The 21011-nt window shown below is 38.2% G+C and overlaps 1 protein-coding gene across 1 annotated transcript in view; it reads left to right on the top strand.

Moving 5' to 3' along the window:
• Positions 1-8604: 8604 nt before the first annotated feature.
• Positions 8605-21011, top strand: part of LOC122065272 (conserved oligomeric Golgi complex subunit 3) — a 30987-nt gene continuing 18580 nt past the window's right edge. The window contains exons 1-12 of the mRNA XM_042629069.1: positions 8605-8701; positions 9018-9197; positions 10807-10890; positions 11202-11309; positions 11444-11488; positions 11584-11658; positions 12554-12649; positions 15154-15231; positions 17870-17955; positions 18086-18152; positions 18318-18380; positions 18462-18563. Coding sequence (XP_042485003.1) covers positions 9114-9197; positions 10807-10890; positions 11202-11309; positions 11444-11488; positions 11584-11658; positions 12554-12649; positions 15154-15231; positions 17870-17955; positions 18086-18152; positions 18318-18380; positions 18462-18563 — 888 coding nt within the window. The 5' untranslated portion in view covers positions 8605-8701; positions 9018-9113. The remainder of the gene's footprint in view (positions 8702-9017; positions 9198-10806; positions 10891-11201; positions 11310-11443; positions 11489-11583; positions 11659-12553; positions 12650-15153; positions 15232-17869; positions 17956-18085; positions 18153-18317; positions 18381-18461; positions 18564-21011) is intronic.

The following is a 21011-nucleotide window of genomic DNA, read 5'->3' as shown; positions in this document are numbered from 1 at the left end:
TTTTTTTTTTGACTGATTTTGATTTTGATTTTGATTTTGATTTTGATTTGATTTGATTTGATTTGATGTAAGATCTTTTTAGGTAAAACTAAAATTAAATTATTTAATAAACGATTTCATATATTAAAATTGAAAACATTTAGAAACAACTTTTTCACCCTTAAATAGTGAAATAGATATAAATCGTAATATTGAATTGATTTTTTTATTGTTATATGTTTTTTTTTAAATAATTATTTAATGTAATTTTTTTTTTAAATATATGTAAACTTTAAATTGAATGACTTGAACTTAGTACGTATATGTTAATTGATTTCACAATTAATCTAAATGATTTACTAACAATTTAAAATTTGAAACCAAAACCGAATCATGAATTCAATTTTAAAACCAAAATCGAACCATTTAATAAACGATCGCGATTTTGGTGCAAACAATTCAGTTCGATTTTGGTTTCAAATTCATATCCTTAGTTTGGATTAGGCCTTTTAGGGTTTCAGGAGGACGTTTTGCAGACTGCTAGCTTCCTTGGAGCTTTTTTTTTTCTTTTTTCTTTTTTTGTAGAAGCTAGCTTCGACTCAACCAATGGGGAATTGGGATATGAGGGTTAGGGGGGGCTTTTCCATGGAGGGGGAGGAGAGAGGCAGACAAAGTGTTGGCACAATGATAGCATACCTAGTCTTTCCCATAGGGCTTAGTAAGGATTTTCTCTTTTTTTCTTCTTATACGAATTTCTTTTGGGGTAAAATTTTGCTTCTTCTTATATGATTCTTCTACAAAATATCTTGTTGGAACAATATGATATTTATTTTTTATATTAATATCACAAATATCCAAAATTATTCTATAGTTACTCACTTTTTTATACTCACACTTATTTACTCAAAGTAGGGACCCTAAACTTCTCTTCTTATTCTCCCCAGAAAAGCAAAGTTTCATATCTCCTTCTCCATTTCGTATTCTAAAATCCTCATATCACCCCTTTATCCCGATACCCCCAACACTCTTAATCGGTTTCCCACCCTAATCATCCTCCTTGCCCCACTCACTCTCCTTCTATGCCAAGGGTTTTACAGAAATACAATAGAGGATTAAAACAGTGATTGGTCAAAATTGACTGAATCAGCCACTATCGATTCCATTCATTGATCCCATTCCTAATTTTTTAAACCCTACCTACGGTCCCTTCTCGCAGCCCACCTCGGCTCGCCACCACCCTACCCATGGTTATTTTTTAGTCTAGCACACAATCTAGGGTTTGTGGTGACCATAACATCTAAGCTAAAAATACCCCCCACTTTTTTTTTTTTTTTATAAAGGTAAAAATGCACGGTCGAAAAAAGTTGGCATTTATTTTCTTCAAAGTCCCAACATGGTGACCATAAAATCAAAATTAGGTACAAGAAAGAAAAAAATGGTTATGATTTGAAGATAGAAATTTGAGATTTGAGGAAGAAACCTACCTGCAAAATAACAATCCCATGATCTCTTTGTTCTTTATCGAATCAATGACCATCCCTTATCCTTTCATATCTTTCTATGGGTGTGTTGGGATTCTTCTAGCCTTTTAATATTGGATGGGATAAACACTGGCAAGTGTCTTTAAAGACAGAAATTTCATGCTACATTAGGGATATCGATCAATCGAGGAGGGATGGAAGCAAGTTAACCCTTCATAGATTTAGGAGGTTTCACTTATATAATAGACGCGATCATTCAGCACTTATATACCGTTACTCACTGTCGATATGCTAAAAAGCGAGGTCCAGATTGCATTAGGAATCTTATCCGCGAGAGTGGCTGATTCGAGTAAGAGGTACAAACTACTATGAGAAGAATGACTAATAAACTAAATGCTGGTAGGGAATAGAAAATAACCCCAAAGGCCGAGATTGGTGAGAAAGGGATTTCTCTAGATTCGAAAAACTACTAGCCTCATTCTAAATACTAGTTGCAACAGGGACGAAGCAGTTCCCCATGTGACTCATTTCCTTTGTTTTTTTTTTTTCTATTTGTTCTTCTACCGTGCTTATCTCCACTGTCACAGAGTGAGAGTATTGAATACCAATTTGAAGAAAGACGAGCAAGGAACTTTTTTTATGTCAGTGATGCAGTCTGTAAGAGGCTTGGCATTGGCCCCCACCCTTAGATTCAAAACCCTATGATAGGTGGTCAGCTTGCTTCTAGGTCATATCTTTTAACGGTAAAACTATGGTTTCTTCATCATTAGTCAATGGGCTTGGGCTTAATGGTTCAGGCCAGCTCTTGGGTTTAGTTTTCCTAGAGTGGACCCAGATCCAAGTGCTCAGTAATCATGTACCTATGCTTAAGTCATAGGTCATGTGCTCATATTTTTTTCATCTCTCAAGTTTCAAACAAATGTACATTACCTTATAGAGAGAAAAACCTTTCAAAAGAGGTTGAAGGGCAAATACATTTTATTTTTTGGGGAAAAGAATTAGAGTGTTGTAACTATAAAACGAAAGTGTATTAATTAGGTTTATTATTGAGTTTGTTTCGAAAATGGATTTGGGATCAATTTTGTTTCGAAAATGGATTCGGGATCAATTTACACGTTAGTTATTTATCCAATTATTGAAATGGCAAAGTCAACAATTTATGTCATCGTTGGAACTAGATTTTGACTTGGGTGACTTTTCAGAGTTGACTTAAAAAATGTGCAAAACCAAGTTAAGAGTCAATTAATTTTCTTCGAATCAGAAGGGACTTTTTTTTTTTTAACGTGGATCACATAAAATTCGATGACTATGGTCCAAGCTCAAATCCTAATTTTTTTGCACATGGAACAATTAAAATTATAGAGAGAGTTATCTTCTTCTTCTCTTTCCTTCTTTTTTTTTTTTTTTCTTTTTAATATTATTGGATAGGTAGGCCCCAATAAGGAGAATTTAACTATTGACCTCTTTATTGGGAGTAGTTGGTCTTTATTGATTGAGCCACCCCCTCGGGGTTAAGAGACTTATCTTTAACCAAATTACTATTGACTGAAAAAAATTGCATTGTAGTAATGCTTCAGGAACTCATGTAGTACAACAATAACTTCTAGTTTTTAGGAAAAATGGTGGGACTAAGTTATACCACGGTTATGTTCTTTAAGACTGTAGATATCCCCTACGGTACAATCTAGGTGATGTTGATCAGCCTCCAACATGAAACAACCTCAACATGCCCTTCCAATAATTATTAAACTCATCGTGCCATGTCGTTACACACTCGGATTGTGCTCAATCAATAAGGATATGAGTAAAAAAACACTTCTCAAAACAGTAAAAACATGAGGCAACACCATAGAGAGAACATGAGAGTGAAGAACACTTAGATTATAATGTCTAAATTGTCATAGACATCCTCTATTTATATATAAGAGTTAATCCTTGGAACACTTGTCCCAAAGGGCCCAACAAATATGTTTCCCAGAGAGAGAGAGAGAGAGAGAGAGAGAGAGAGAGAGAGAGATGCACAATAAACTAGTCATGGTCGACACCCAATGCATCCTAGATGATGCGCAACACAAGATCGTAGATGTCGGTGACACATCAAACGATGCTCGTTCAACATCAATAAAACCCCGTTCAATGTCAGACAAAATGTAAATATGTCGGTAAGTTCCTAACGACACTCATCTCTCTTCCAAAACCAATGCGGGCCTAGAGATTTCCCATTATTTTGCTTTACTAGAAGCAACATCCAGGAGTCTTAGATTTAGAACTCGTGGGGGGAAAACCATAGCATAACCATTTGAAAGAGGTATTTTGAAATATCTTTTATTTTAAATACAATAGTCCTCTATAAGTTCCAAATGCGATTAACCAAAACAGTTAAATTTAGCACATTAGAATAATAAAATGGCTTGTTGTAGACATTCTATGGTCTTGAATCTATATAGGCATGGTAAGATACGGTACATAGTGCGAGGGAAGTTATATTTCTTGGATTTTATTCTCATTGGTGTGGCCAACTAATTGTAAAACTAAATTTTGGCGCCCCCAAACTCATTCAAAAAATAATAAACTGACAACAAAAGAACGCAGGCCCATTTTTTATCTTGCATAGAAGGAAAGAGGACCCACCTCCAATCCCACATGGAAGAAAAGAAAGGCCTCATTGAAATCAGATAAAAAAAATAGAATAATTTACATCCCCCTCCCCTGTATTTTGCTTTTAATCCAACACCCTTCCCTGTGTTTTCAAATATTTCACATACCTCCCCTGTATTTTGACAAATTTGACAAAAAATGTGACTCCGTCATATTATGTCCGTTAAGATTTCAAAATATTTTTTAAATACCCAAATCACCCATGTAGAATGTTAGTGGACCATTATACCCATTAGAAGATGAGTTCTTAATCTTCACTTTCGTCTCTCACTTGCAAGTAGAATGAGGCTGAAGCAGCGACGAGTGGCGAATGGCAATGAGCGATCGACGGCGACAAGCGACGAGCGTCAAACAGTGCCTAGAGTGACAGACGGCGACAACGATTGGAGGTTGCGGCCTTGCCTTTTCAAAATACATTCAACAGGGGAGGCCTGCGACAGCTCGACAAGCGACGAACTGAAACTTGCAATCAACGGAAGACCTGTGGCAAGAAATATATCAGATAGAACTTTTGAGTCATTAATGAAATCAAGATCACCAAGATTCATCCTCACTGCGAATGCGTGTTTCAAAGCTTCAATTTCCCGATGGATCCCCAGTGAGCCAGAAACCCCCAGAGGGAATCCATATTGAGCAAGAATGTTTAAAACCTGAAAGAAGATTTGGACAACCTTTAGGCCGAAGAGTTAGACATATAACCATATAGAAAATGAGGATATAAACAAAATTACTAGTATCATTGCAGCACCACCGGGTCTTGCATGGTCAGTATTCCTCCAAACTTCTAAACATCTCTAACTAAATTGTACCCGACTGAACCATTATAGAATGCATTTGGGCCCTATTTTTGAAATGGTGTTGAGTGTTTGAGCTAGTTTTCTATTGTGGCAGATAACTCCTGGCTGAAGTAGTTTCCCATTTGATGTGAAAATATTTCGAAGTCCCTTATCAACGAAGATCCCTGAATTTGATTTATTCATCTGCATGTAGAAATATAGAGATATCTTGAACCCTTTTCGAGCAAGATATTCTGCTGGTTTTACTAGCCTTTTCCATGGAAGTCTCCCATGTTTTTTCCTAGCTTTGTGAATGCTAGCAAGTTCCCTTGGAACTGCTATAGAAAGTGCACCACTAGCTTTCGGAGCAAAATTTCCACCATACATATTCTGAAGAGGAAAAACAGAATTAACAAAGATAAGTCGAGGATCCAACTATAATGAATTCAGTTTTTCTGTGAAGTATAAGCTTATAGGCAGCTAAATACCAAAGTAAGTATCAGCTTTATTTAGTTGCATGCATGTCAAGTGACTACTACATTAGTAACATCACAGATTGGCAATGTGAATTACCTATTACCTTACAGTTACTTGAACATCAGTCTTAGATCTCCTCACCTTAAATGGATTTCAAGTTAGCAAGATGAGATTATATTTGTGGATGTTAAAATATGATTTTACCCTTCTGCCATTAACATATATTTTGTTTTCCAATTTTACCCTTATCCATACCCTCCTAACCCCTAATATGAAACTCTCACATTTCACTCACCCTAATCACCACGACAGGGATGATTTTCCTAGCTTTGCTTCTCCTATTTGTAGTAGTTTTCATTTATACAAGTTGAAACAAAGGAACCAAATCCTTTTCCATAATCTATGGAACTCTTGCAACCCATTCCTAAACAAAATTTCTTGATCTCTCTCTGTTTCTCCCCCTCTCTTCTCTGGCGATCTCTCAGACGAAAATCCCCCAAAAGAAACCCTCTGCTCTCGATCAAATTCTCCAAAAATTTCTCCAAAACGAAAAGCCCTCCCTTCGTTCGAAACCCTATCTTCCTTTTTATATCCTTCTCCTCCTCTCTTCTAATGCTCCAACAACGAACCCAGCAAAAAACCCCCACTTGCCACAACCTTCTTGCCTTTTCTAATCGTTTTCTCCCACTTGACACGATCAACGCCGAACCAACTTTGAGAGACTGTGAGAAGAGCCATGCTCCCCTCCTCTGTTCATGCCTCTGAAGAGTGAAGAAACCCTCTCCTCTTCTACTTCCTTCTTTTCTTCTTCTTTCCCATTCTGCCCCTGCTTTCTTTTATTCCCTCTTTTGTCCCTTCAAACATGGGAGAGAAAGACTCGCCCTCCCTTTTTTCAGTTTTCTTCCTTTTCTTTGTCTTTTTTTTCCTTTTTGTTCTGAAAATGAAAAAAATCCACCAAATTCTTCCACCCCATCAGCTGGTCCAAAGTCTGCTCCCCCAAGGAGGAAGGAGGGTTAGGCATTAGATCCATTGCTGACCAACTCTGTTGGTATTCTCAAGCTCATTTGAAAAATTGCTTCCAAACACCATAGTATCTGGGTCTCTTGGATATTGTCCTCTCTTTTGAAAACTGACCTATCTGGCATTCTATTCTCAAAGTCAGACCCATTGCTCTCAGAGGTCTCTCTTACTCAATAGGTGATGGATCCTCAACCTCACTTTGGCTTGACCCTTGGCACCCTCCCGGCATCATTGCCGACCTCATCTCCCCAAGACCTTTACTCCTCTGGCCTTCCAAGATCCGCGAGGGTTGCTTCTATCCTCTCCCTCATTGGTTGGTCCCCTCCCCGTTCCCCCCTCCTCTCGCTAACCTCTGGTCAGTCCTCCCCCTATCCCTCTTGGCCATCGTGGCAGGAGTGATAAAGTCATTTGGACCTCATCATCCACAGGCTCCTTCACATCAACCTCCGCTTGGGAATATATTCGTATCAAGTCCCCAATTGTCCCTTGGCATAAATCCGCATTGTTCAAAGGCCACATTCCCTGCCATAGCTTCACTATTTGGCGTGTCCTCTCCAACTGTCTACCCACTCAATCTTTCCTCATCCATAGGCACATCCATGCTTCTCCCTCATGTTGTCTTTGCTGGAATAGCACTGAAGATGTTAATCACCTCTTCTTCTCTTACCCCTTCTCCTCTATTTGGAAGAAAGCCCTCAAAACCATCCTTCATTTGTCTAGGGAATGCCAGTGGATTAACATGACATTTGACGAGTCTACCATTTGCGATACTATTGGGAAGCTCACTTTCGTGACGGCTATAAACCACATTTGGATGGAGTGCAATCTCCGGAGATGGACTTCCAACTCCCATTCCTTTGATAAGATTTGGAAGGCCATTTCCTTCGAGATTAGCTCTAGGATTGGCATTATCAGACTCAGTACCATCCGAAAATACTCCAAGGAATAGGCTCATTGTTGTTTCCTAGGGCCTTCCCCCCATCATCATTTCCCCCACCCCCATATGATGTTCCCCCTCCCCCCTTTTTTGTGGAATGCTTCCTTTGGTAGTTAGGCCCCTAGGCCTCTTTGCCCTCGCATTTGGGCCTTAGGGTTTTGTCTCCCCCCTCATTTTTATTTCTTTTCTATATATTCTTTCTCTCTTGGTAATAAATTATGTATTCATCCAAAAAAAAAAAAAAAAGGATCGATTTTTCAACTCCCTCCCTCTTACCAAAGTAACACTCTCTCTATCTCTCTCCCTCATTTGCTTATTTATAGATATTGCCAATCTTGTTCCAAAACCTCTATCTTGTACAAGATACATACTACAACTACTTGTCTTTCTTTTCTCTCTCTCTCTCTCTCTCTCGATTTTTGTTCACTTTGTTTTTTCTCTGAAATGGTTGACCAATAAATTATAAGAAGAATTGTACATTCAACATCATTTATTAATCTGGTGGTAAGTTGACATGTTACATCCTTTTGACATCCGTTTATTCAGTTCTTTGAACTATGTGATTGTTTAGGAAATAGGATATTGTGTTGGTTTTGAGGTCGGTCAAAGATTCTTGACGGATTATGGTCCTAGTTATTAAATTCTGCGAATAATTCGCCTGAACAGAATAATTTCGAATAATATCAATAATTCTGTCCGAATCCGAATTAAAAATAAAAATCAGAAAAAATCGTGGATACGTTGAATCTTTTTAAAAGTCACGATAAATCCTGAAGAACAGAATTATATCCGAATAATTCGGTTGTTTATAAAATTTACTAAAACAGTTAGTAAATTGAAATATGGATTCTGTTGTTTTTTCAATTTTTTAGAATAAAAATGGGGTAAAAAGTGTCTGATAAGCCGGTTGAATTTCTTATTTTTTTTTGAAATGAGCCAGGCAGTTTTAAGGCTTTGGAATCATTTTATTGGGGCATGAAAAAACAAGCTTTTCATTCTCAGAATCTATTCTGATGAAAAGGCGGAGAAAAAATGGTTGCCTTTAAGTGATGAGGGGCATAAGTGGTATTTTCTATTTAAAACATAAACTTGCCCCAGAACCGTTGAACGATCTACATCTTCTTCAAACGCACAAAACGCTAGCCTCTTGTGACATCCCAACATTTGACGTTTAGAAGAAGGAAATCTCAGGTACCTTTCTGCTTCTTCTTCCTCCTCTTCTTCTTATTCCTCTCTCTCTCTCTCTCTCTCTCTCTCTCTCTCTCTCCCAACTGGAAGAAAAAACTTCAGGAACCAGAAAGGGGCGAAGGAAAGAATTGAAATCAAGCAAGGCCTTACTTCAAAGAATTCGAGCTCGATTTTAGGCTTTTCAGGTACGGACGTTGACGGTACCGATTATGATGGATTTATGGAGCAATAAAGCGAGATGGATTTTCTTAAGGAGGGAAATGAGATGGGTTTTTGGTATTTCAATTGAGCTGCGGAGATTTATTTGGGTTTGAAGGATAGAGAGCGAAATGCTATTGCAAGGCAGGGCATCCATTTAGCTGTAGAATTTTTTTTTTTTTTGGGTTATTGTACTCAATAGTGTAGCCTGATCATGCAGAATTAGTTGGGTGTTGATTTTGATTCACTAAACCAATTTTAGAAAGTTCAACTTTTTGAATCAGTTTGTGTCTGATATAACAGGTAACCGGTCATTGGACATGCATTAAAAGAACTACTGACCCGCTGGTTTTGAAGTGAGGATAATTTTGAGGCAGGTTAGAGCTTCTCATTGGTTCCATGGCGACCAGAACAAGTTCTTCACCTCTCCCCAAATCAGGACCAGCTTTGAAAGGCTATAATTTTGCTTCAACTTGGGAGCAGGTATGGGAATTCACCCATGTTTCTTTCTCAATTTCCAGTGACCCGAAATTTTCTTAAGTAAGATGCTGAATTTCTGATTATTAAAGGAAAGCATGGGGAAACTGTAGACCTTTAAAAAAAAATCTGTTTGAATTATTTTTCGATTTCTAGGAACCATGTTACATCCTCAAATAATACCTGGATTTCATCCTGTTTAATTAGGATAAAAGTTTCCTACACGGATGGTGTGGGGCATATTCCCACACTGCTTTTTCGTTGTTTTACGGAAAAATCATAGAAATCATTTCTGAAATTGATCTAGGAAGGAAGATCAATTTTTTATTGCTAATGGCTGAGAGATTCCCCAAATGGTCATGTTTATTATCTTGTGCAGTCACCAGTAAGGAGTCAGGGATTGAAAAGCTTGTTACCTGTAAAAATGGAGCAGGTTGATGAGAGGAGTGGTACTTTTAGAGTGGCATGTGATTGCTGATTACAATTAGACTGGAATATGAAACTTTACAGGATGGCTTTAAGATGGCCATGCTTTTTTGTAGTGGAATGTTGCTAATCTAGAAACAGAAGATTTTCCAGATTTAATGGATTTGTGGCAGGAAGCTATAAACTAGAATTGAAGATAGAAACATTTCATGAGAAATCCCCCCACTGGGGGTTGGCTCTAGTTGGTGACAATTTTTTTGGCCATGTGAGGAAGACCAACAATTGCACCTGTGAGGAGCGACTTGGTGTGAGTTGAGATTCTGTGAAAGCTAGGATCCTATGAAATCGGACATACTTGCATATTCTTACTCATTATGGCGAATGATATCTACAAAAATTGTACTTGTTTGGCAGTCCCTCTCCAGTTGTTTCCCAACGCAGTCTTTTCTCATTCATCCTTAGGTTCCAGTCTCCCCTTCCTACTGTCTCTGTTGGAATGTTCTGGAATATGTGGACCACCTCTTTTTTGCTTTGCCCCTTTTCCTCTTCTGTTTGGAAAGGACTCCTAGCAAATGCTGGCCAAGGAGACAAAGGATTCTCCTATTCGTGAAGGCATGGATCTGGGTGGATTTGTCCTTTTTGCTGTTAAGTCAACTTGTGACGTGATGGGTTTGCCTTTGGTGTCACCATTAACCTCAAATGGATGGAACGTAATCTTAGAAAATGGACCCTAGCTCTAGATATTTCCAGCAGATTTGGGACACCATCACTTTTGATGTCAGAAGCAAGTTATCTATGGGCACCTCTCATTGTGTTGATTCCCCAAAGAACAAAGAACAGTTTGCTTTGCATGTTTTTTTTTCCCCCTCTCCTTTTCTAGGGGATCATTGTATCTCCTATTTTTGGTAATGACTTTTTTACCCCGTACGAAGTTGCTTGGTTTTACAAGTCTTTGCTTCTTTTTCTTTTCTTAGCTGCACATGATCATACCTTTTATTCTCTTTCTCCTTCTCAAGTTTTAAAACAGTTCTGGCTGGGTGGAATTTCCTTTTTGATGGAAGTTACTGCCTTACTCTTTGCTTTAATTTTCATTACTTGATATTGCTCATTAATGTTCTTCTTTTACTACTATTCTAAACCACACATCAATTCCTGTTGTTGAATGAATGCCTTCTTGCAATTTCAACAGAATGCTCCGTTGACAGAGCAGCAACAAGCAGCAATTGCAGCACTTTCTCATGCAGTTTCAGAGCGACCCTTTCCCATCAACATGGTAAGAGGATATTATTTTTGCTAGTTAATGAACTATGGCTATTAAAATACTATCGTACTGTGATTTTTATTGCTCAAAAGGATTCTCGAATTCAGAAATGATTCTTTTAGTAGCTTGAATTATAAATCCTTAATCATAGTGTTATTTTTTGTTGTTATCGCACTGCCTATTCCAAAGCTTCCTTTTTTACATTTATTTGAGGTGCTGTCCTTTTTCCAGGTACATTGTCATAGAATTCATGGTATATGTATGAGACTTACAAAGGCAATAAAAATGTTACTTATCAATACAAAATGTTTTGTCTGCTGCAGTCTCAAGAACTTATCTCAGGGCAGGACAATGGTTTGTCTGTTTCTCCAAAGGATAATTCTTTTGGAGATTCGGGGGTTGTAGAAGCAGTTTTGGTCAACACGCATCAGGTATGCTTTTGGATTCCTAACATCTACAGTCAATCGGTGAAGTTCTATTTCTTAAAATAGTAACTGATACAATGAAAGCAATGAAATGGCTTCCAAAGCAATTGCTGTGCCTTACATGGTTTAGTAATGTGCAGTTCTATACATGGTTTACAAATCTTGAATCAGCCATGAAGTCAGAGGTTAGTGCTGATGGCTTAGATTGCAAGAAATGCATTCACAATAAATTTCGTAACACAGGCTTTATTTGTTTCTGATTTACCCTTTCTGTTTACAGACAGAGGAGAAGTATCGCCACTATGTAAATACGTTAATGGAACAAATGCAGATATGTGATGATATTCTTCGTCAGGTAAGCGTATGTTCCTTAGGGTTGCGTTTGGTTGCATTACCATGCAACATGAGAAGGATAAGTAAAGAAGGTTGTTAAGGAACGTGGCAAGGGTCGGAAGAGAAGAGGGGGGGGAGTGGAATGTCACAATTCTGAAAGCAAGTCGAGCGAGAGAATGGAGGGCGTAACACAGTGAGGTCGGTTGGTGGGGAAATGAATGAATTCCCACTAAATCCGGAGGCCTAAAACCGTAAGAGGGGTTCTCTGTGTCCAAGTTTGGGTTATTTGGTGGGGAAATGAATGAATTACCGTTTTTTACATTTGTCCAAATAGCAGGTGTGGCTGTTTTATAGAAGGTTAGATCCAAAGATCTACTAGGGTATAAAGTGGAGCAGGTTATATCCTAGATCTACTCTGACCCATGTCCATTATCCTGGTTCGGATCTGAAAATTAGGTCCATTATATTACTCTGGGTCAGATTGGGTTGAACTGTTAATATTAATCAGACTTGGATCCAGACTTCTATGCTGATACCTCTTCTATGTGCTAGTTCCAGAAACAAAGGGGGGGGGGCATTTCCTGATAATCGTATCAATAGTCAATCATAATATCATGGAAACCAATTAAATGAAAGAAAAATCTTGTCCTTTCTTTTACTACTTTGCTCCAGTGAACCATCCAAACACGGCCCTCAATCCAGTTTTATTAGAAAAAAAGAGCAACCCAGTGCATGAAGCTCTCTGTATTACAGGGTTTGGGAGGGGCAACTGTATGCAGCCTCAATCCAGTTTTATTGTATTGTGCTAACAATATGAAGTTTATGGTATTAAATTAATTGTTATATTTTTCTAGGTGCCTCTTTCATTTACTGTCCTTTCCCTCCTTAGTCTCCTAATTTTGTTGCATATAGTGCAGGTGGATGATACCCTTGATTTATTTAATGAACTACAACTGCAGCATCAGTCAGTTGCAACGAAGACTAAAACTTTGCATGATGCATGCGACCGCCTGGTAACTTTCTGCTTTTGTTTTCATTAGCATTCTTTAGATTGTTAGTGCTAGTTCTCCTCAGTTGTAGGGGAAACTTGGTAAATCGAAACGTGATCTCTAGACACCTGGGTGCCATGTTTTTATCTGTTACGGCAGAGATACAGCACTTTTATGTATTACTTGAATTGGCAATAGAAGTATCCAACTGATTCCAACATGCAATGGCGCCAATAAATTTTTTATAGAGTAACATGGCCTGTATTTCCGTTTTAGAAAAATAGTTCTTGGGTTCATGGTTTAGATTCTCTCCTTCATAGATTAATTGGTAATCCTCAAAATGGTTAAATGTTATTGATGTATTGCTCTGCTCAGTGAACCCAATTGATATCCACTACCAACTTGATATGATTTTTTGTAAGTCTTGTTTTCTTGATAATATACATATTGCCTGTATGCTCCTTCCATATTATACTATTATATGACATGAAAGAGGAAGTTTTGTGGAGTGATGCAGGGGAGAAGTGCATCCAAAGTTTTACTTTTTAGCATGTATAAACTTATATAACATGATATGTATTGACTCGTTGACAGGTGATTTCATGAGACAGATGTTTCATAATGTATTGTATTGATTTTTGATACTAAGGTTGGAAAACTAGGAATAATGACTTGATTCATTGCGATTGGGTGAGCCAAATCGTTAGTGGGGTGACTCATATTATTCCTGCGTTTTTCTTTCTCAACTATTGGGATATCCTGGGAGAAGATATCTGGCATATGTTGGTTAACTTTTCAGCAGTGGTTATCTCCGTCACAAATTGAACCATAACCATATTGTGCTCATCTTTAAATCATTTGTCCCATGCATCGTGTCAGACCACCGACCCATCAGTTTGTGTTATGTGGTATGCAATATAATTGGCGGAGTCCTTGCCAACCATTTACAGCCTCTTTTAAGCTTCTTTTACCATCCTCATCTCACCTTATCTGGGAGCCCTTGTCCCCAAGCGCCAGATCTCAGACAAGGTCCCCAATCAAACAATTGGAAATTGTAAGAGAATGAAGCAATTATCTGGTATTTTCCCCAAAAGGAGTTGAGACTTGGGTAGAAGACTGTCGTGCTGGTGAACACACTTGGAGCAAGAACTTTTACGTGGCATGAGAATCAGTGAATGTGGTTGGGTATTGATTTGGCATATTGAAGATTTTATCCCCATGGAGCAGTAGAATTTTTGGATTATTGTTGAATGAAGTTGATTGTGAAAGAATATCTGGAAATTAATCATGGCTCTCGGGTTATGTAGCCATCAATAATTAATAAAGCCACCTTTTTGGACCTGTACTCTCATTTGATGACGGTAGAATGGTTTACATTTTCTTTTTGAGGGTGAAAAATGAGTAGGGTTGCAGTTTATTGGGCCAGGCCTAGTATAGGGCATAAGGGCTTTATGCAAGGCCTGGACTTCAGGCCTCATATCCAGGCTCAGCCCCATCTGAAGTATGCGCTGCGCCGGGTGGCCCCCTAGCCAAACTTGAGTAGGATATGTGTGTATATATGTTTTAACCGTTACTCCATGTGAACTAGGCTTCTCCTTAACTGATAGAGAAGCCCTGAACCTAGAGCCCAACGTTTAGCATGATCTCATGAACTCTTTGGCACACTCTTGGAGCACCTATCTACTGTCATTTTGGGCTGAGGCTATCAGCACTATCAACTTGTTGGCTTCCAACCCAGTGGACTTGCTTTCAGCCTGTTGCTTGGAGCCATGTTGTCACGTCCATTTAGAATCCAGTTATCACTTATTTCTGATGCACTTCAAGAAATTTTCCCTTTTGGGCTAGTTGATTAAAGTTACAGAGATCCAGATCCGCTGGAAGTTAGAAAAAGTTTCTGGCACTCAAAGTTGGGGATTACCACTTGTTAGTTGGTAAAAGGCATTTCATTGGAGGTGGAATTTCTGTTCAAAGGAAACATGGTTGAAAGGTCCTTCCAGTCATGACCATGGACTAAAACTTGATTTGGTGTCTTGCTGAGCCCGGACTGGATTTCCAACCATGGTTGATAGCCCCCATGACATGGCTAAATAATCCCCTATGTTGTGGTTTATCAAACCACTAAAGTGAATCGATGAGGGGGGTTTGTGGATTGGATATGTGATGAAGCTGACTTACAATTTTTGGAACTTTCATTAGAAGTTAGAACTTTAGATTACAAAAATTATCTTAATGATTTGAATCAAACTTTTATGACGGTTAATAAAGAGATACATTTACATAATATATTTCTCTTGGATTTGGTGATGAGTAGCCTTGTGATATTGGCGGCATGTTTGACTAATTTTATGTGAGAGGTTTTCTGGCTTCTTTATATTTCAAACTGACATCTCTGTCCTTTAGACATTTACGACCTATTTTTCTAGGTATTTACTACTATTAACAACTCCTATGTTATAATGCCCTCTGTATTTGTTGTATTTGAAAGTTAATTCTTTTGGAAACTAACAGGTTCCTTATTTGGGGTGCAGTTAATGGAGAAACAAAGATTGATAGAATTTGCGGAAGCACTTCGCAGCAAGCTTAATTATTTTGATGAGTTGGAAAATGTAAGGTTTAGATTTGATCCTGTGTGAACTACCTCTTTTTTTTCCCCCCATAAACCCTTCATATATATATATTGTATGTATGGATGTATGGATATAGATGTCTGGCATTTCAATTTTTGTTCCGTTTTTGTATATATATGTATTGTATGTATGGAAGGATGGATATAGATGTCTGGCATTTCAATTTTTATTCCGTCTGCTCTTTGCAAATGGATGTTGTACATGCTAATAATTATGATGCCACATCAATTATGGAGCATAAGACCTTAGGGTTCCCATCTCTTTCTAAGTTGAAGTCCATTTGATATGAGAAAATTCATTGGTGGTCTGGCCTACTAAAGACAGCATCTCTACAAACTTTGAAAGTGCACATAAACAAAATATATGATTCCATTGATTATCAATACTTGTTTATCTTACTTCTATTCAAGGATTCTATGCCGCTAAGTAGAGTCCAATGGTGTCAGTCAGTTCAGTCCCTAACCAATACCAGCTTCAAGGCATCCAAACCTATACCCTTCAATTATTAATCAGTCCTAATTACGAGGACCAAGACCAATTAATAATCGCCGGTTGGTTTTGGTTCCTTGTTGGTTTCGGTTAGGTTAGATGGTTCTTAAATGGTTCCAATCTGGACCAAAACTATTTATATGTTTAATTAGGCCTTATCCAGTTAAATGGTACTTAAAAACCATCTTCAAACTTTTGAAGAAGAGCTGTGGTAGCATTTCTAGTGGTAGGATGAAATTTTCATCCTTACTATTCAACTGATGCAAATTTGTTTATAATAAATCAAGTTATATCAAAGATTTGTTCTTTATTTCTGGTGTTTGGCCTTGGTTAGCTGTCCTTACTTACATACTAGTCAAAGTTGTCAAACTGTTCTCTAGCAACCAATAAAGAATCTACCAACCAACTATAAATAATCAACCATCCAACTAAAACATTAACCCAATTCAGCGAGAGAGATGTCTCTGGTTCTCCTCTTGGGCATCTAGCTTCTCAGAAAAGAAGTCATTCCTTTCCTACTTATATTTATATTTGCTTATTTATGAATATAAGATCTTAAGTTAATGATTTACTTAAATGATATTTGACATAAATAAGTGCTACGCCTTACAGTAGGGGTGCTAGTGCAATAAGACTAGGTCACCTGACGCCTAGGCGACTGCTTGACAACTATGGTGGTAAATCCAATCGCAAGCCACAAGCATATCAAAGCCTTAACATTTTTAAGGAGATGTTTGCTTCGGTATTTATGGATCACCCTACAGCCGGTTGAGTTCTGACTTAGATGCAACCATGGGTGCAGGAATGGCCAATACATCACGGGCCTGCCCAGCCAGATCAGGATATTGTGTGCTCCACAATTCTTCCAATATGCTGTAACATCATAGTCCTTGAGGAAAGGTTTTGATGACTTCTTCAAGGTACTGAATACTGATCCAATTGAGACTTTTCAGTGCTTCTGACCTTCTTCCTTCTTGTGAAACTAGTGTAATCCTACAAAATAAATAAGAGAAGCACACTATTAAAAAGGAAAAAAAATGCAAGTGCGACAGAATAAGGGTTGACCTCGGCGCAATGGTAAGATTGCTCCATCGCGACCTAGTAGTTGCGAGTTCAAGTTTGGAAACAGCCTCTCTGCAAAGCAGGTGTAAAAGGTTGTGTACATTATGACACACTGGTTTTGGCTAATTGTTGAGCCCACTGTGGTCGACCATGTTTGGCCCAACATGTATCAACAATGTAATTTGACTTGCCAGAAAAGGAACACTGTCTGCCGGCTTGGTCACTCTGCTGTCCGCTAATTCGACCACCATGGCCATGACCTCCTTATGGGCCACGCTCTCTCCCAGAGAATTAGAACCTCGGCCACTTCCAGCAACATATCCATAACTGTCTTTAGGAGAGGGAGAGGTAATTAGTTAGGGAAGCTGAAGAAAAAATTCCTTAACATAATAATGCAACTCATAACCCTTGATTTCTGCAGATGAATCTCCGTAGTAGGTAAAAGCAGGTAGTAGATGTAAGGAGGCTGTAATTTATCTTCATATCATCACCAACTAGGGCCTTAGGTAATTAGGTTCATCACCGACTAGGGCCTTAGGTAGAAGTTAGGCAGGATAGGTTGCTGCAGCCAAAGAAAAAGAGACAGGGAAGACTATCAACTAGAATCAGGTGTGGGGATGATCACTGGCTATTATTGCTCACTTGGATACCGTGAAATAATTTCAAAGCTAGAACAACCAGTGACTGAAACAAAGGGAAGAGAAGAAGAAGATATGGAGGAGATCGAGATGATGGAGACAGCTGGACACAATAGAATTAATCCCTCTATCGTGACAAGCAGCTTTGTTTATAACAATTAAAACCGATTCTCAGTAGTTAGTCAACTTAGACTACTAAGAGTCAAAGACCTATTACAATCAACATAAACTAGGAATAAAACACTTAACTAAGCCTAATAAGTCTAATTACAATGGGAAAGATAAGACATAAGTTAGCTAAGCTACGTAGACAGGATCCCATGGTACAAGGTCCATTGACATCCATGGACCCTCAAACCGGAACACACTTTAATAATAGCAATTTGCGTCTGTATTCATCTGCTTTCTGATTGTATGCATTTGTGCAGGTGGCTACTAATTTTTATTCTACAAATATGAATGTTGGAAATGGAAAGTTTCTTCCATTGCTGAAACGGCTTGATGAGTGTATCTCGTAAGTGATTCTAATACTTTTCAAATCAGTCACTGTAATTATAGCAGCCTTTGAAGTTTCTATGGAAGAAGACACCAAGGAATTCAGGAATTGCCTTTTTAGTAATTAGTTTTCTTCTGTGCAAATTTAGATATGTTGAAAGCAATCCACAATATGCGGAATCTGGTGTTTACTTGGTCAAATTTAGACAGCTCCAGGTACTTATGTGATTTTAGTGTTATAAAAATATATGTAGCAGTTGAGTACACATGATGGCAGATCGACAGGTGGCCATGGCAGGATCTATAATTATGGTCTGAGTTAATATGGTTAAGTTTGGATTCTGGATCTCTAACTTATTTTCCATTACATCCTTACTACAGTCTCGGGCACTTGGTATTATCCGTTCTCACATTCTCTCCATTCTCAAAACTGCTTCATCTCAGGTATTACCCCAATGTCAGGTTGAATTTTTTTTATTATATTTGTCATGTCTGGAATGGTGATAGGTAATTTCTCTGTGTCAGGTTCAGGCATTGATTCGGGGTAACAGTGGCAGCAAAACAGCTGTTTCTGAGGGTGTGGAGGCATCTGTTATTTATGTTCGCTTTAAGGCAGCAGCTGGTGAGGTATTAGATTCTTTCTTGATGCAGATTTATCACCGAAATAGGCTTGTTTTATTAGGAATAAGCCTAGGGTTGGGTACCATACATGTTGGGCCTTTGATGCCATGTGTTTTGAGTGTAATATTCCAATTTGTGGGGCCTAAACTAGGGGTATTATGGTTGAATACGGGATTAACTAGTTTGTTTCCTTTTTCATTAGTTTCCATTTTAGTTGGTTTTAATTTTAGTTGTTAGTCTTTGTTATTTCTTAGGGGTTAAGTTATTAGTGGAGTGACTTGAGTCAAGTCATTAGGCAACCAATTAGAAGTTTTTATTTTTGAGACTTTCTAAATTGGAAGACCTAATCCCCTTTTGTTTTAACTATAAATAGAAGCATGGAGGCTCCTACAGCTCCACGATTTGAAGAATTAAATCATGGCTGCTGCTGCTGCTGCTTCTCCTTGCTGGGAATTGCTTTGTGTTTGATCAAAGTTGGTGGAATTGGTGTTTGATCCAACTGATCTCTGCGGTGGGAAGCCCGGGGGGTTGTTTCTCCTTTATTATCTTCTTCTTCTTTGCAGTTCAAGTTGTTTAAGACCTACAACTTCAACCTCAATCCATCACAGGTAACTGAATCTGGTCCTTTCTCGGTTTTGCCCAGAAATTCCAGAATTTCCTTTTCTCCAATTCTTCTCTCTTGGACAGACCAACCATCTGATTAGGCTCGATTTTGGATCGAAGTTGCCCCTCTCCTATTGACTCAACCAAAATTTATGCCTTATTGGACCACCTGATTTTGAGTTATTGTAAATCTTCCGAATTCTGTCCTGTAGTGAGTAGTGACTGTTGCCCTGTTTTCAGACCTGAGACTGAAATCGATAGCATGGTTCTCTTTTCTGCTGATTTCTTTGGTATTCAGACATATTTTCCATATTGTTACTAACCTACTTCATCATCTGAACTAGCCTTTTATATCTGTTCCATCTGATCCCAGAAAACCATAATTCTGAGATCGATATCATGACCCTTGATCTGTTTGTGGTTGTTCTTTGTGGATATCCTGCAGATATGGGATTAAGTTGGCCTTGCCAATCCTAATTCTATATTATTTCTTCTTTTAGACTACTTGTTACATACCAAGGGTACTTACTGTGTGTATGTTACCATTATTTCGTTGTTGATTTAAATCAGTTTTTCTTTCTCCTCCCAAAATACTCGTGAGATTGGACATTCTGGTTCATTTTTTGTACTTTTCTGGATAGGCCAAGGCCCACTTGAATATGAGGATTGGCTGATCCTAACTAACTTTGGTTAAGTATCTGCCGAGGATTGCCTACCCAGACTAATTAGGAGGGTCAGGGCGGATCTGATCCCTGATTGTGATCCTTTAGTCCTTGGTCTTCAGTGGTTTGACGGTTTGACCATTTGAGCAAAACATTGTGGATGTTGAACATTGACAATGGGGTGGCAGGTGAGCAGGTCCCAGCCTTGTTAGGTACTGTATTTTATCCTTTAAATTTTGGGTCCTAATAGTTCTGGGGTGGTTACACTTGGTTCCAGACCAGAACCCAACTGTAGTTTGACAACAAACCTAGTCTTTTATTTGGATCGGCGTCAAGATCCATAGAACAAGTCCAGGACGAACATAATTCACCTTTTATGTCATGTTAAAAAAGAGTACGAAAAAGTTAACGATCTATCACACAAGAGGTGGATAGACTTGATTACTCAGCCAGCTTGTATTTTGTGCCTTTGTACAGGTTGGGTTTTGAAACATTCCATAGTTCCAGGTTTTGGTTTCGAGGGAAATATTTCGCGAAACTAAGTAATTTCGGTCGAAAGGGTTTCGAGGCCTAAATGGCCAATTAGGTTCCGAAACATCTAGGAAAACCCTATTTTGGGTCCTCTAAACATAGTGGAACCTTTACATTTAAAAACCACATACCTAAAATGGTAGTTTGACTTTGGACCCTAGGTTGGTAGTATATGTTGTTGTATACAAATATGACATATTCCACACAGAATTTAGTACTAGAACACACATAATTCAATTAAAACAACTAAAATATGCATTAAGAATGAATAGACATAAAATTATAAACCATTTCATAATTATCAAATGTTATAAAGGGTAAACCATTTCATAATTATCAGTTGCCTTGTTTCGATGATCCATTGCTTCTTACGAATGACACAATGAAAATCAGCTACTGTCAGATTCTTATTGTCGAAGAATTGTTGGGGGAGAATGAAACCGAATCTTCTGATCTTTGCGGAGATCTCGAATTCACAAAATTCTGTATTGGAGACTCCTCAACATTGGTCAGATCTTCGTTTAATTCATTTTCAATATCAATTTTATTCTCCTCTCGAGGATTTTCATCTTCAAGAGAGTCCTTGTTCAATTCTTCTACAACTCGTCATTGCTGAACTTCAAGTTTTACTTCGCCTTTTTTTTTAATTGAACTCCTC

This window comes from Macadamia integrifolia, unplaced genomic scaffold, assembly GCF_013358625.1.
Source record: "Macadamia integrifolia cultivar HAES 741 unplaced genomic scaffold, SCU_Mint_v3 scaffold1950, whole genome shotgun sequence".
Taxonomy (NCBI): Eukaryota; Viridiplantae; Streptophyta; class Magnoliopsida; order Proteales; family Proteaceae; genus Macadamia; species Macadamia integrifolia.
Note: the sequence above shows the minus strand (reverse complement) of the source record. Positions and strands in the feature narration are given on the sequence as shown.